Source organism: Amblyomma mixtum, chromosome 1 (genome assembly GCF_055824585.1).
Source record: "Amblyomma mixtum isolate Tamu chromosome 1, ASM5582458v1, whole genome shotgun sequence".
Classification (NCBI taxonomy): Eukaryota; Metazoa; Arthropoda; class Arachnida; order Ixodida; family Ixodidae; genus Amblyomma; species Amblyomma mixtum.
In genome coordinates, this window is record NC_143012.1 from 265,641,352 (window position 1) to 265,654,373 (window position 13,022).

Sequence of the window (13,022 nt, forward strand, 5' to 3'; positions counted from 1 at the left end):
CAGTCAATCATTAGATGCCCAAATTCCATGCAGTCAAAACATTGAACTGCTGCCAATAACATCCCGCTATCGGCTTTCGTTCCCTGCCCTGCTTTTAACTGCATCTGTGCAAGCTTTGTTTTTTCTTGCTCAATTAGAAGTTTCAACTTCTCAATCTCCAAACGTCGCATCATGCCCTCCTGATCGTACCGTACGGCAGCCATCTCCGTTTTCCGTGCTATCGTTTATAGCATGAAAACACTACACCGACATGGTGAATTCGGAGAAAGCAAAAAGGTCTCCTACCTTGTCACTAGTTGCTCTCCTCTGCCGCGGTGATCTCGTCGCCCTGAGTGACGACAGCGGCTCCTCGATGCGATGAGTTGAGCCCCGGCTCGCGCAGCAGCTCGCTGACTTGACCCTCCTGCCTCGTTTGACTCGCTGGTCGCCTGGTTCTTCTCTTGAACCTCAACAGGGACGCTTGGTTCCTTCCGCAGCTCACGGATTAGGCACCTCCACGACACGTCGGTCGCCTGGCTCCTTCAGCTCCTCGCCGACTTGAGCCTCCTACGTCCCGTTGACAATGACCAGCAGTCTCATGAAGCTTTCAACGTCGCTCTATGACGCTGACGTTCCTCCTTTAGGACGTACCGCTCTGCAGCTTGTCCACCGACTTGTTCCTCCGCCCCTCCGTCAGATACCTCGAGCAGGAAGACGTAGCAAATCCTGTCGAGTGCGCCAGTTGGATTCCCTCTTGATCTCGTAGAGGGAAATTTAGTTAATGATGATGATTGAAGGATTCTTGACGTCTTGAAGATTCGAATTGCTCAATCACATTGCAAGAGGACACTTTAGGAGAGGTTACTTTTTATAACAATTAAAAACACAAAGGAGGATACAAGCAAGGAGAAAACATATTTACACTTGGCTGGTTTCGTCACCTAGAACTGCGAGCCAGTCAAGTGTAAATATGTTTTCTCCTTGCTTGTATCCTCCTTTGTGCTTTTAATTGTTATAAAAAGTAACCTCTCCTAAAGTGTCCTCTTGCAATGTGATTGAGCAATTCGAATCTTCAAGACGTCAAGAATCCTTCAATCATCATCATTAACTAAATTTCCCTCTACGAGATCAAGAGGGAATCCAACTGACCCCATGACGGTGCGTATGCAGAAATATTAAACTACTACAGAGGGCGGAGATTCAAATACCCACCACCCCACACATCATTAACACAGCACGAGGCGGTCTGCTGGCGGAGACTGCAAGCAGGGACTTTCCACAATTTATACATACTACATAAAATGTTCCCTACACAATACAGGGACACATGTCCGTGGTGCGGAGCAACCCCCACGCTATATCACATCACATGGGAATGCGAACGTAACAGAGCATTTCACAAGCTAAATGACCCGAATGCGGAACAATGGGAGGGCCTGCTGACCAGCAGCGAGCTCACGGCCCAAAGGGCACTGGTGCAGCACGCCTGCGAAGCAGCAAGACTCAGCGGTGCCCTGGAATAGGGGCGCCGACCTTGTGAAGAGGCCGAAGACATGACGACATCGGCCCACCGCTAAAACCTGATTTTTGGAGCAATAAATGTTTTTCACTCACTCACTCCAGACGCGAGCCTTCTTTAGCCCGTCGAGACTAGCACACATGTATCCAACACAATACAACGCTACTTGCAAACAATGCGGCGAGATAGCCGGATATGACCACATTTTATGGAGCTGCAAAAAGGCGCCGCCACCGGCGGACCTACTACCAGTCCCTTCTCTAGAGCGGTGGGAGGCTATACTGGCCAGCTCAGACCCGTTGACGCAAGTCCGGGCCACTGAGTGGGCTCACAAGGTCGCCAAGAGCCATGGGCTCGAAGCCACCTAGTATAATGCCCACTAGGGCTCAGTGCTGACAATAAACGTTTTCCAATCCAATATTTGAGGAAAAGAAATTGCGCAGTAACTGTCTCGCATATTTCGCTGGACACCCGTCAAAATTCGCGCGCCGCAGTGACGTCACGACCATCTCGACCAATCTGAAACGCGGACAAATTTGCTAACCCGTCTTGGTCACGACCACAGTAGGTCGTGGTCACGACAGTATGAGCCATTAAAGGCTTTCGCCTTAAAAATATAGGAATAGCAAAAAGGAAATACCCACGTGGCGTTTCCTTATATACAGAAATAGCGAAAAGGAGATACCCACGTGGCGTTTCCTTTTCTTTTGTGTATCGCTCGTGAGTTACGTCATACTGATCACGTGTTGCTCTCTCGCTTTCGTCGCTCGTGTCGTTCACGTGCCGCTGTTCGCCCGCCCCTCCAGTCTCGCTGAACATTGCCACGTTGGCTGCTGTTACCTTCGTCACCAGCGCAGTACAGTACAGTGCCAGGTGTTGCAGGAAGACCAGAGACATGGAACATCAGGCCGCCGCCTCACTCCTAGAAATTAGGCTTCCCTCTCTGGCAGAGACTGAAGCGAAGTCAAAGCAGGCTGATGATGGCTTCGATTCCGATTTGTGTCCTGAGGAGGTGAGCTTTGACTTTCTTCCGACAACCATCGGTAATCACTGCAGACGCGATGCTTCCTGGGGGTCGCCCGTGTAGCTTCTGCCAGCGAGGTTCGAAACTAGTCGCACCTGTTCCATCGGGAGCACCGATTGTGCGCAACCACTGTGCACAACTTAAAGAGTGTAGCTTTTTGAACAACTGGATTGATTTATTGGTTTATTGGGGTTTAACGTCCCAAAGCAACTCAGGCTATGAGGGACGCCGTAGTGAAGGGCTTTGGAAATTTCGACCACCTGGGGTTTCTTTGACCTGCACTGACTTCGGACAGTACACGGGCCTCTAGAATTTCTCCTTAATCGAAATTCCGCCGCCGCGGCCGGGATCGAACCCGCGTCTTTCGGGTCAGCAGCCGAGCGCCGTAACAACTGAGCCACCGCGGTGCTGTCTGACCAACTACGACAGCAGCTTTGCGTTGTAGCGCATGCTCGGTTGCCACGTATATTTGGCCTGGTTAGCGACTCATAGCAGATCTAGCACAGTGGTTAGGGCGCTAGGCTACTGAGCCGGAGGACCTGCGTTCAATCCCGGCAGAAGCGGCCATGTTTCGATGGTGGCTAAACGCAAAACGCGTTCTTGGGCTGTGTAACGTCCCAATCCCCAATTAATCCCCAGCCCTCCATTACGGCGTTCCTCATAGCCTCAGTGGCTTCTGGACGTTAAAACTCCACTATTCACAGAGAGAAGCAGGAAAAAAATTTGGAGGACGCAGTGGAACGCGGCAGCGCGCGGCAGCGTCTTACGACGCTGCCAGAGAGTCCACGGGAACGCCATCGCCCGTTCGGCTCGACGGCTTGCTCGTTGGACGAATCGATTTTTTTTTTTGGCATGATACGATTTTTTCCGAGTCATGGTGCTCGCAAGTAAAACTACGACGTCGACGGCTTTTCGACCGAACGAGCACACAGTGTGGAACGAACAAGATTGGCAGGTGTGCTTGACATACGATTTAGAGAGACGCTGTTGAGATGTGCTTTTGCGAGATACTTTGCAGTACATAATTTGGGAGGCACTCAGACATGTTTGTAAGGGATGCTGTTACAGAATATTTTATTGAGAAATTTTTTTAGTGCGTATTAGACTTCCACCCCACAAAATCCGCATGTGGATGTGAAACCTACCGCCGCGGTGTCTCAGCGGTTAGTGCGCTCGGCTACTGAGCCGGAGTTCCCGGGTTCGAACCCGGCCACGGCTGCTGCGTTTCGATAGAGGCGAAGCGCGAAGTTGCCCGTGTGCTGTGCGATGTCAGTGCTCGCTAAAAAGATCCCCAGGTGGCCGAAAATATTCCAGAACCCTCCACTACGGCACCTCTTTCTCTCTGCGCTGTGTAAGTGCACGTTAAAGAACCCCAGAAGGTCGAACTTTCCTGAGCCCTACACTACAGCGTCCCTCATAGCCATAGTCGCTTTGGGACGTTAAACTCCCATGAATCAAATCAAATTTTATTTCCACCATGTGCTACAGATGGGAGTGCTACGGAAAAAAAGCTGTCACTTGGCGGCTTGAAGAGTCCACAGCCCCATATATAAGGCAGCATCTAGACAGCACCAAAGAATTAACCGATAAACAAATCAAGACACTTGATGAATGCAGAAGAAAAAAGAAGAGACTCGAGCAAGATAAAACAAACAGCAGAATGAAAAAATCAGGTTAGTCAACCAACAAGGATGTCTTCAAGTTTAGCAGTAGAACAACTAAATAAATCAACCTTTAGTGACTGATATTAGTTTAAAAGTGATAGCAGAGAATAACAAAAACGCTCCATACCATGATCCAAGCATGGAACAGCAGCCTTCTAGTTGTCTGCACGTCTAGTAGTATAACATTTCTCATTTTGTTCTAAATGTGCCGAGGCATCCAGGCTATGAATACTATTTTTCACTTAAATTTTAAACCGAGCACTGAAACGGTAACGGTATAGCTTGTGAGCTGTAATAACATGACAACTATAAAAAAAAAATGTGCAGTGGTTGCATTATAACCAGCATTGTACCCGTAGTGTAGATACCGTTTCTGCATATAATATATTTTTTGTTTTAGAGAATGTAGTCTTGCCCCAGACAAGCTGGCAGTATTTGACGTGTGAATTGGAAAGAGAATTATAGAGCAAAAATTCAGGGGGGCACTTTGTTGACCTAAAGTGCTGTGAGGCGAAAGCCTTAAGCGTGGTGTTGCTGCTTGTGTCACTGATGTGTGGTTAAGATGTTAAGGTTCGCCTCTAAGAGGGGGTTGCAGCCTTCGGGCTACGGCCGCTTATCTGTTTTTTTCACCCAGCGTCCGCTTCGGCGGACGCGGTTGTTGCGACGCGCGTCTTTACTCTCTCTGTTTTTCTCTTTCTTGTTATCTTTCAACTCTCTTCTTTCTGCACGTGGCAGCGGTGGTGGCTCGGCTTGAGCCAGTCGGCAGGCGGGCCCCGTGCACTTTCCTTTTCGTCCCGGCCGCGGCGGCTGAATTTCGATGAAGGCGAAATTCTAGAGGCCCGTGTGCTGTGCGATGTCAGTGCACGTTAAAGAACCCCAGGTGGTCGAAATTTCCGGAGCCCTTCACTACGGCGTCCCTCATAGCCTCAGTTGCTTTGGGACGTTAAACCCCAATAAACCAAACCAAACCAATAAACCAATTTTCGTCCTTCTCTCAGTCGCAACTAACCAACCCGCCTATAAGAGCGGAACGCGACAGCGTCTTGCAACGCTGCCAGGGAGTCCATAGAACGCCATCGCCCGTTCGGTGCTACGCCTTGCTCCTCAGTAAATTGGTTTTTGAGGAAAGGAGATGTATCTGCCTCTCATATCTCGGTGGACACCTAAACCTCGCCGCCGAAGATGGGAGGAGGGAGGAGAAGGGAGGAAGATGGGAGTGAACGAAGACACCGTATTCACTAGACGCGCCTGTGTTCATTCCGAAGCATCGAGCTGGCATGGCGGAGTGGTAGCGTGCTCGTCTCGCACTCCGGAGACCGGGGTTCGATTCCCGTGCTCGGCTAACTTCCTTCTCGGTTTTATTAAGCATGAAATGCTTTTAGCTCCCGTTGTCGGCATTGTGGTGACGTCACGCCGAGACCGAGAGCCATCATCCGGGCACTGAAATCCACTAATCCGGGCTCTGAAACGAGAACATCCGGGCACCGTACGAGACTTGACGAGATTTAACGACTCTCTAAGCCCTCCTACGGGACCGGCATACAAGCGCCGGTTGCTCTCCAAACGAGTCACAAAAATTAACTGCTGCCAGTGTCTTCTCAATGTTTATCAAGATATCAGTCGAGCTGTGCATTTGATAATGCACGGAATTATAATTTCCGATTTCTAATAACGCATGGAAAAAGCACATACATGCCACAATACACTTCGTTGTCATACGTGATCTGTTAGGGGCTTTGAGAGAAGGCCGCTTAGAGAAAGAGGGCGAGAAGGGCTTTCGGCGGAAAACTTTCGCTCCCTCCCCAAGGATGGCGCTGCGGTCCCACACTCACGCATGTAAAAGACCGGCCGCTTAGCCTTCAAGCCCTTTCCCCCTCTGGCTGGCAGATGTATACACGCTCGCGGAGTATTCGAACGCGCTGCATATACATTCTTGTCAGGCCCGCGTCTCGTCGTGTCCGCGTACGCTTCTGAATCGTCCTGGATTTCAATGCCGCCTGTGTTAGGCCCGTGAACATTTCATGCTTACTCTACTATCGGTTACGGGAGAGGCGCAATTTTTTTTTATTTATGTGGTCTGACTAGAAAGGTTAATTAGGCTAATTGGTTAAGTAAGCCCGTGTACTGTGCGATATCAGTGCACGTTAAAGAACCCCAAGTGGTTGAAATTTCCGAAGCCATCCACTACGGCGTCTCTCATAGCCTTAGTCGCTCTGGGACGTTAAACCCCATAAACTAACCAACCAAGCAATTGACTAAAACTTCTCTTAAAACTGAGTCCCACTTACTTGGAGCATCACTATACGGTCCCTTTAATTGGTTGCATGGTTAGTAGCCAAGGTACAATTGGAACCGTTTGAAATTCGCGCACTGTGACGTCACGACCGTTTCGACCAATTGAAAAGCGTGACATTTCTGTCGACAGCTGCTGCTTACAACGATGAGGCATTAAAGGCTTCCGCCTTAAGACATTTCTGTCGACAGCTGCTGCTTACAACGATGAGGCATTAAAGGCTTCCGGCTTCATATTTTAAGTCGCAAGCCGATCGTTGTAAGCAACAGCTGTCGACAGAAATGTCACGCTTTTTCATTGGTCGAAACGGTCGTGACGTCATAGTGCGCGAATTTCAGACGGGGCCAATTGTACTTTGGCTACTAACCATGCAACCAATTAAACGGATCATATAGTGATGCTCCAAGTAAGTGGGACTGAGTTTAGTTAATTGCTTGGTTGGTTGGTTGGTTGGTTTATGTGATTTAACGTCCCAAAGCGACTAAGGCTATGAGAGACGCCGTAGTGGAGGGTTCCAGAAATTTCGACCACCTGGGGTTCTTTAGCGTGCACTGACATCGCACAGTACACGGGCTTACTTAACCAATTAGCCCAATTACCCTTTCTAGTCACACCACATAAATAAATAAAACCGAGAAGGAAATTGGCCGAGATCGGGAATCGAACCCCGGTCTCCGGAGTGCGAGACGAGCACGCTACCACTCCGCCATGCCAGCTCGATGCTTTGGAATGAACACAGGCGCGTCTAGCGAATACGGTGTCTTCGTTAAATCCCATCTTCCTCCGTTCCCATTACGGCGAGGTTTATGTGTCCACCGAGATATGAGAGGCAGATACATTTCCTTTCCTCAAAAACCAATTTACCGACGAGCAAGGCAGAGCACCGAACGGGCGATGGCGTTCTATGGACTCCCTGGCAGCGTTGCAAGACGCTGTCGCGTTCCGCTCTTATAGGCGGGCTGGTTGGTGTCGACTGAGAGAAGGACGAAAAGGAAAGTGCACGCGGCTTGCCTGCCGACTGGCTCAAGCCGAGACACCTCCGCTGCCACGTGCAGAAAGAAGAGAGTTGAAAGATAAGAAGAAAGAGTATTCGCGTCGCAACAACCGCGTCCGCCGAAGCGGACGCTGGCTGAACGATAAGCGGCCACAGCCCGCAGGCTGCAACCCCCTCTTAGAGGCGACGCTTAACATCTTAACCACACATCAGTGACACAAGCAGCAACACCACGCTTAAGGCTTTCGCCTCACCGCACTTTAGGTCAACAAAGTGCCCCCCTGAATTTTCCTAGCAACCATTGAAGATTACTAGTGCAAACGCTTGACATCGGTGACGTTGTGAACACTGAATATAATTGCCGTATTTGTTTTAGCTGAAAGCATGTATCGGAGACGACCAATTACACCTGTTATTCAAGCAAGTTTGGTTAATACTGAATAAACATAAACCTTTTAATACCACCACCACCCCGCCGCGGTGGCTTAGTGGTTACGGCGCTCGATGCTGACCCGAAAGACGCGGGTTCGATCCCGGCTGCGGCGGCCGAATTTTGATGGAAGCGATATTCTGGAGGCTCATGTACTGTGCGATGCCACTGCACGTTAAAGAACCCCAGGTGGTCGAACTTTCCGGTGCCCTTCACTACGGCGTCTCGCATAGCCTGAGCCGCTTTGCTACGTTAAACCCTAAAAACTTTAGATTGCACTGCTGAAACCGCATTGGAGTAATGCAAAGCATTGACGCCTCCTCGTCGCCTCGGGGTACAACTTGCGATTTCATTGTGGTTGAGACAACGACCTTCAATACCTCACGAGGTCAAACCGAACTCAACTGCGTGGCGGTATGGTCCAAGGCAGCATGACCACATGAGCATATGACTGTGACCATCGGGTACATGACCTTGACCGGTGACCTTTCTTGATTTTGACATTCACATTTGAATTTAGGCATTGGGCGCCACATCGACAATGACCGTCCGTTTCTCACAAGGTCAAACGGAACATAACCGCGTGGTGGTATGGCCCAAGCTATGGTAGCATGACCACGTGGTCATATGACTATGACCATTGGGTACTTTACCTTGACTTTGACATTTGATTTGAGACAGTGGAGACCATGCTTAACATAGCTTCCGCTCATATAATTAGGTTCAAGCCACGTTCAACCTCAGCAATTTGTTTGGTGGAGGTTCTTTTTGTGACTAGACATGTGGTACCCCATAGATACAGACCAACTTCTCTTTGTCCCCCAGGGGGCTCTCATTTAAGGTCCGGAGCTCTCTATCACAGAGTCTATGCGCGGAACATGCGGGACTCGGTCGTCGTGCCATTATAGTGGAGAAAAATAGTGCCGCCTAGTTATCAATGTGCTAAAACAGGTGGTACCGTTGCAAACAACGGTGATAGAAGGCTGGGGTTTTTGGTCTGGGAACGAAAGCTGCCATAGGCCGTACTTACCAGCCAACCCTCTTTCTTACCATGCAGCAGTGTCACTTATTCCGACATCGATGGCGGCTCCAGTACGTCCGGCCGGTGCTGGAAGAGACCATTCACGAATGCTGGGATTCCCGAGGTTACTTCGATCTGCCCAGCATCCTTACAGCCCACGATGTTTTCAAGCATGACCGGGACGACTCCTCCCGGTTCTCCACCCTTGCATGTCGCGTGTGCCCCTGCGGGAGCCAGGCTACCATGGCTCTGCACCTAGCCACGCACATCGGGGAAAGGCTCTGCATGAAGTGCGGGGCAGAATTCGCCAGTACATACGTTGTCGCCGCCGACAAGTGATTTCACAGGACCGGCGGCAACTTTCAGTGCGGCTTCTGCCAAATGCTCTTCGCGCACAAGAGCGACAGCAACCAACAGATCCGCCTGGAGCTCTCCCGTCAGCCCCGTCTTGAGCGCCCGCGCTGTCCTACTACGATGCGCGGGAAATGTTAATGTCGCGCCATATTTCGCTCCTTACAAATAGTGGTACGGAGTGAATTTCCCTGGTTTTTGGAATAAAAATTTAATTCTGATTACACACTTAGCAATGCCGATGATCAGCTCTGGCTTGTGCTTTAGGATTTTGGCGCATTTGTTTTGAATATTGCTATGAGGCATGAGTTTTTGGTACTGGCAGGGTTACGGGTTCTTTCATCATGTCTGACTACGCCCTGTGTAGGACAAAGGCCTCTCACATATCTCTCCAATTAACCCTGTCCTGTGCCAGCTGCGGTCACTTTATGCCGGCAAACTTCTAAATCTCATTCGCCTCCCTAACTGTCTACCGGCCCCTGCTACGCTTGCCTTCTCTCGGAATGCACTCCGTTACCCTTAAGGACCAGCGGTTATCTTGCCTTCGTATTACATGCCCTGTCCAAGCCCATTTCTTCCTGCCGCCGCGGTGGCTCAGCGGCTATGGCGCTCGGCTGCTGACCCAAAAGACGCGGGTTCGATCCCGGCCGCGGCGGCTAGAATTTCTTTGGAGGAGAAATTCTAGAGGCCCGTGTACTGTGCGATGTCAGTGCACGTTAAAGAACCCCAGGTGGTCCAAATTTCCGGAGCCCTCCACTACGGCGTCTCTCATAGCCTTAGTCGCTTTGGGACGTTAAACCCCATAAACCAAACCAAACCAAACCATTTCTTCCTCTTGATTTCGAATAGGATGTCATTAACCCGCTTTTGATCCCTGACCTACACGGCCCGCGTCCGGTCTCTTAACGTTACACCTATCAATTTTCTTTCCATAGCTCGCTGCGTTGTCCATAAGCTGAACCCTTTTCGTCAACCTCCACGTTAACGGTGCCCCATAGGTGAGTACCGGTATGGTGCAGCTGTTGTACACTTTTGAGGGATATAGGTAAACTGCCATGAATGATCTGAGAGCCGCCGTTCCCGGGTTCGAACCCGGCCGCGGAGGCCTCGTTTCGATGGAGGCGAAACGCAAAGGCGCCCATGTGCTGTGCGATGCCAGTGCACATTAATGATTCGAGATGGTCGAAATTAGTCCGGAGCCCTCCACTACACCTTTTTCTCTTCGTTCACTTCCACCTCCTTCTTCCCTTATGGCGCGGGTCGGTTGTCCACCGATATGCGAGAAAAAATAGACCACTTTTCAATTTTTTTTAACATCTTATTTGGTGGCGTCTCCAGCACAGAGTGAAGAGACCTTCACGACACCCTTGAACACACTGCGGCGAAGGAAACGCAATCGGTGGACGACTAGTGGAGGTTTCGCTTTTAGTTGGCGATTATTTGGTCTACTTACTGGGCAGCGGCGTTGCACAAGCGAAGCGAAACGGGTGCATTAAGGTTTGTTTCATAGACCCACCTTGTACCTCGGAAGAAGCAGAGGAAGCAGCTATAGCAATAGCCATTGCCCAAACCAATGCGGCTTATATACTAAGCGATTCCAAAACAGCCATTCTTAACTTCGCCCGCGGACGCGTCCATCCCCCCGCGTGGCAGATATTGAGAATGTGCACCCTAAATCCCGATAGGCGTATTGAGCTCGTGTGGGTGCCGGCTCACTCTGGCAATCCCGGAAATGAGGCCGCCGATAACATAGCCCGAGGACTTATTTGCCGGGCAAATGGCGACCCCAGCCGGGATTTCTCGAGGGAGCGGGCACACACGTTCTCAGAACTAACTCAACAAGCACGCCTTGCCCTTCGACTCTATCCCCCTCCCCACCCCCGCCTATCCCACTCCCAACAAATCCTCTGGAGGCGACTCCAGACCCGAACTCTTCCTACCCCTCAGCTTCTATCCCACTTCCGCCATGTTTCCCCAGAGTGCACTCTCTGCGGAGAACCGCACGCCACCCTAGACCACATCCTCTTCGGCTGCCCTGCCGATCCTCCCCCGCAGGGACAGCCCGCCATTGGTACATGGGAGGAATGGGAGGCCCTCCTTGCGTCGCAGGACCCGGACGCGCAACTTCGCTGTGTGAACCGGGGTGCCAGTGCCATGGCCCTACGTGGCCTGGACACATGCGCGTAATGTGAGGGCTGTGCGGTGGCCCTGAGATCTTGTACGGTCCAAACTCACTTGCTTAATAAAGTTTTCCATCCATTACTAACAACGCTCGGTGTCTAAACATGGCAAGAAACCATTTCTTCTCGATCGAAATGCGGCCGAACGCCAAAGCCACAAAAGCCAATGCGGCGGGCTTGTGTCCCGCATATATAATGACAGCGTTCACTGACAGCCCGGCGCTCCGTTTCTTGCATACATCCATGGCCCTCTCGTAACGCGACTGATGTGCGACGTCACCTGTAACAGATTTATCGTAACTGCTAAAGATGCTGCTACTGCGAAGGCGTGCAGGGTAAGAAAGCGCCGTGCAATCATCTCAAGATGCGGTGTTATAACGCGTTTGGTAGTGGCGGTGGTGAAAAACATATATTTGATATTATTTACATGAAAGGGCATGCCTTAAGCTTACAAAAGCTAGAAGCTAGGAGGGGTGTCTAGTCCGGGGCCCCTGTGGCTTCCGCGGCAGCTCGGGCCCTAGCCACGAGAGCACGTTGGCTCTCTAAGGTAGAGCAGCCTCTCGGGTGGGTAAAGGGAAAGGGTGTCAGGCTGGGTTTAGAGGAGCAAGCCCACACCATATGGTGTAACCATCCTAAGAGGCGCACCCACACTGCGGGCATTCCCTGTTAAATCCGGATTTAAATACTGTAGTACTGCCGGGCACAGTACTGTATTGATGTTTAAACGAAGAAGTCAGCCCTCCTTAGTTTTGGTTAGCCCTTTTTCGGTGGGGGGGGGGGGGGGGGGGGGGGGGGGGTTGAAAAATCTGTGTCGTGTTTTGTACAAGTTAGCGATTTCTTTGTAAGTAAGGGCCGGATTCGGTTCTGGTTCCTCAAGCGGTGGGTGCCGAGCCGATGCCCGGTGGTTAAGCGCGCGGGTTGAGGCGTCTGCGGCCTCGTTCCCCTCTAGACCCGCATGTGCTGGGGCGTAGATGACGTGTGTGTCCGGTCCGTCCCGTTACTCGCTTCCGCGAAGGATTTCGGCGGCGCGTTGAGAAATGCGCCCTTGTTCTAAATTTCGACAAGCTTTCCGGGAGTCAGCGATGATAACCCAGGAGTCTGGTTCTGCAGCTAGTGCTATGGCGACCTCCTCTGCGTGTGTGATGTTTGGGGCGCGGAAAGCGAGTCCCTGGATGTATGTGTGTTGTGGGGGATGACCGCGGCCGTGTACCACCCCTCGTAGTGTGGGCCACCAGCATCCGTGTAGAAAATTGCGTAACGAGAGACATGGCATTGGTTGAGGGCCGCCACATGCGCGGTACGACGTCCCTCGTGAGACTCCTTTGTCGTGTTTTGTGGCAGGGGGTCGAACTTTGAGCGCGTAGCGCCAGTCCTCTGGAACTTCGGTTCGCTCCTCTGTTAGCGCATTGTAAGCAATGTGGAGGTCATTTAGGAGGCGGACGATTTGCTTAGCCGTAAGTATTGGTTGTTTAAGTGCACCTCCTGCAACTCCGCAAACGTGTTGGTCATTCCTAGAGTAATGAGCCTTTGATTGGACGTCGTTATGGGGAGGTCGAGGGCGTGCTTA

General features: G+C 51.1%; 1 protein-coding gene across 1 annotated transcript; it reads left to right on the forward strand.

Moving 5' to 3' along the window:
• Positions 1-2,230: 2,230 nt before the first annotated feature.
• LOC149371616 (uncharacterized) lies at positions 2,231-9,507 on the forward strand. Its single transcript, XM_089565873.1, has 2 exons — positions 2,231-2,510; positions 8,961-9,507. The coding sequence occupies exons 1-2, from the start codon at positions 2,394-2,396 to the stop codon at positions 9,261-9,263; spliced, it is 420 nt and encodes a 139-aa protein (XP_089421999.1). The 5' UTR covers positions 2,231-2,393; the 3' UTR covers positions 9,264-9,507.
• Positions 9,508-13,022: the final 3,515 nt, after the last annotated feature.

Excerpts from the sequence above, each read along its gene's own strand:
- LOC149371616 (XM_089565873.1), top strand. The coding sequence starts at position 2,394 with ATGGAACATCAGGCCGCCGCCTCACTCCTAGAAATTAGGCTTCCCTCT. Across the intron at positions 2,511-8,960 it reads CCGATTTGTGTCCTGAGGAG|CAGTGTCACTTATTCCGACA; the intron begins GTGAGCTTTGAC and ends CTTACCATGCAG.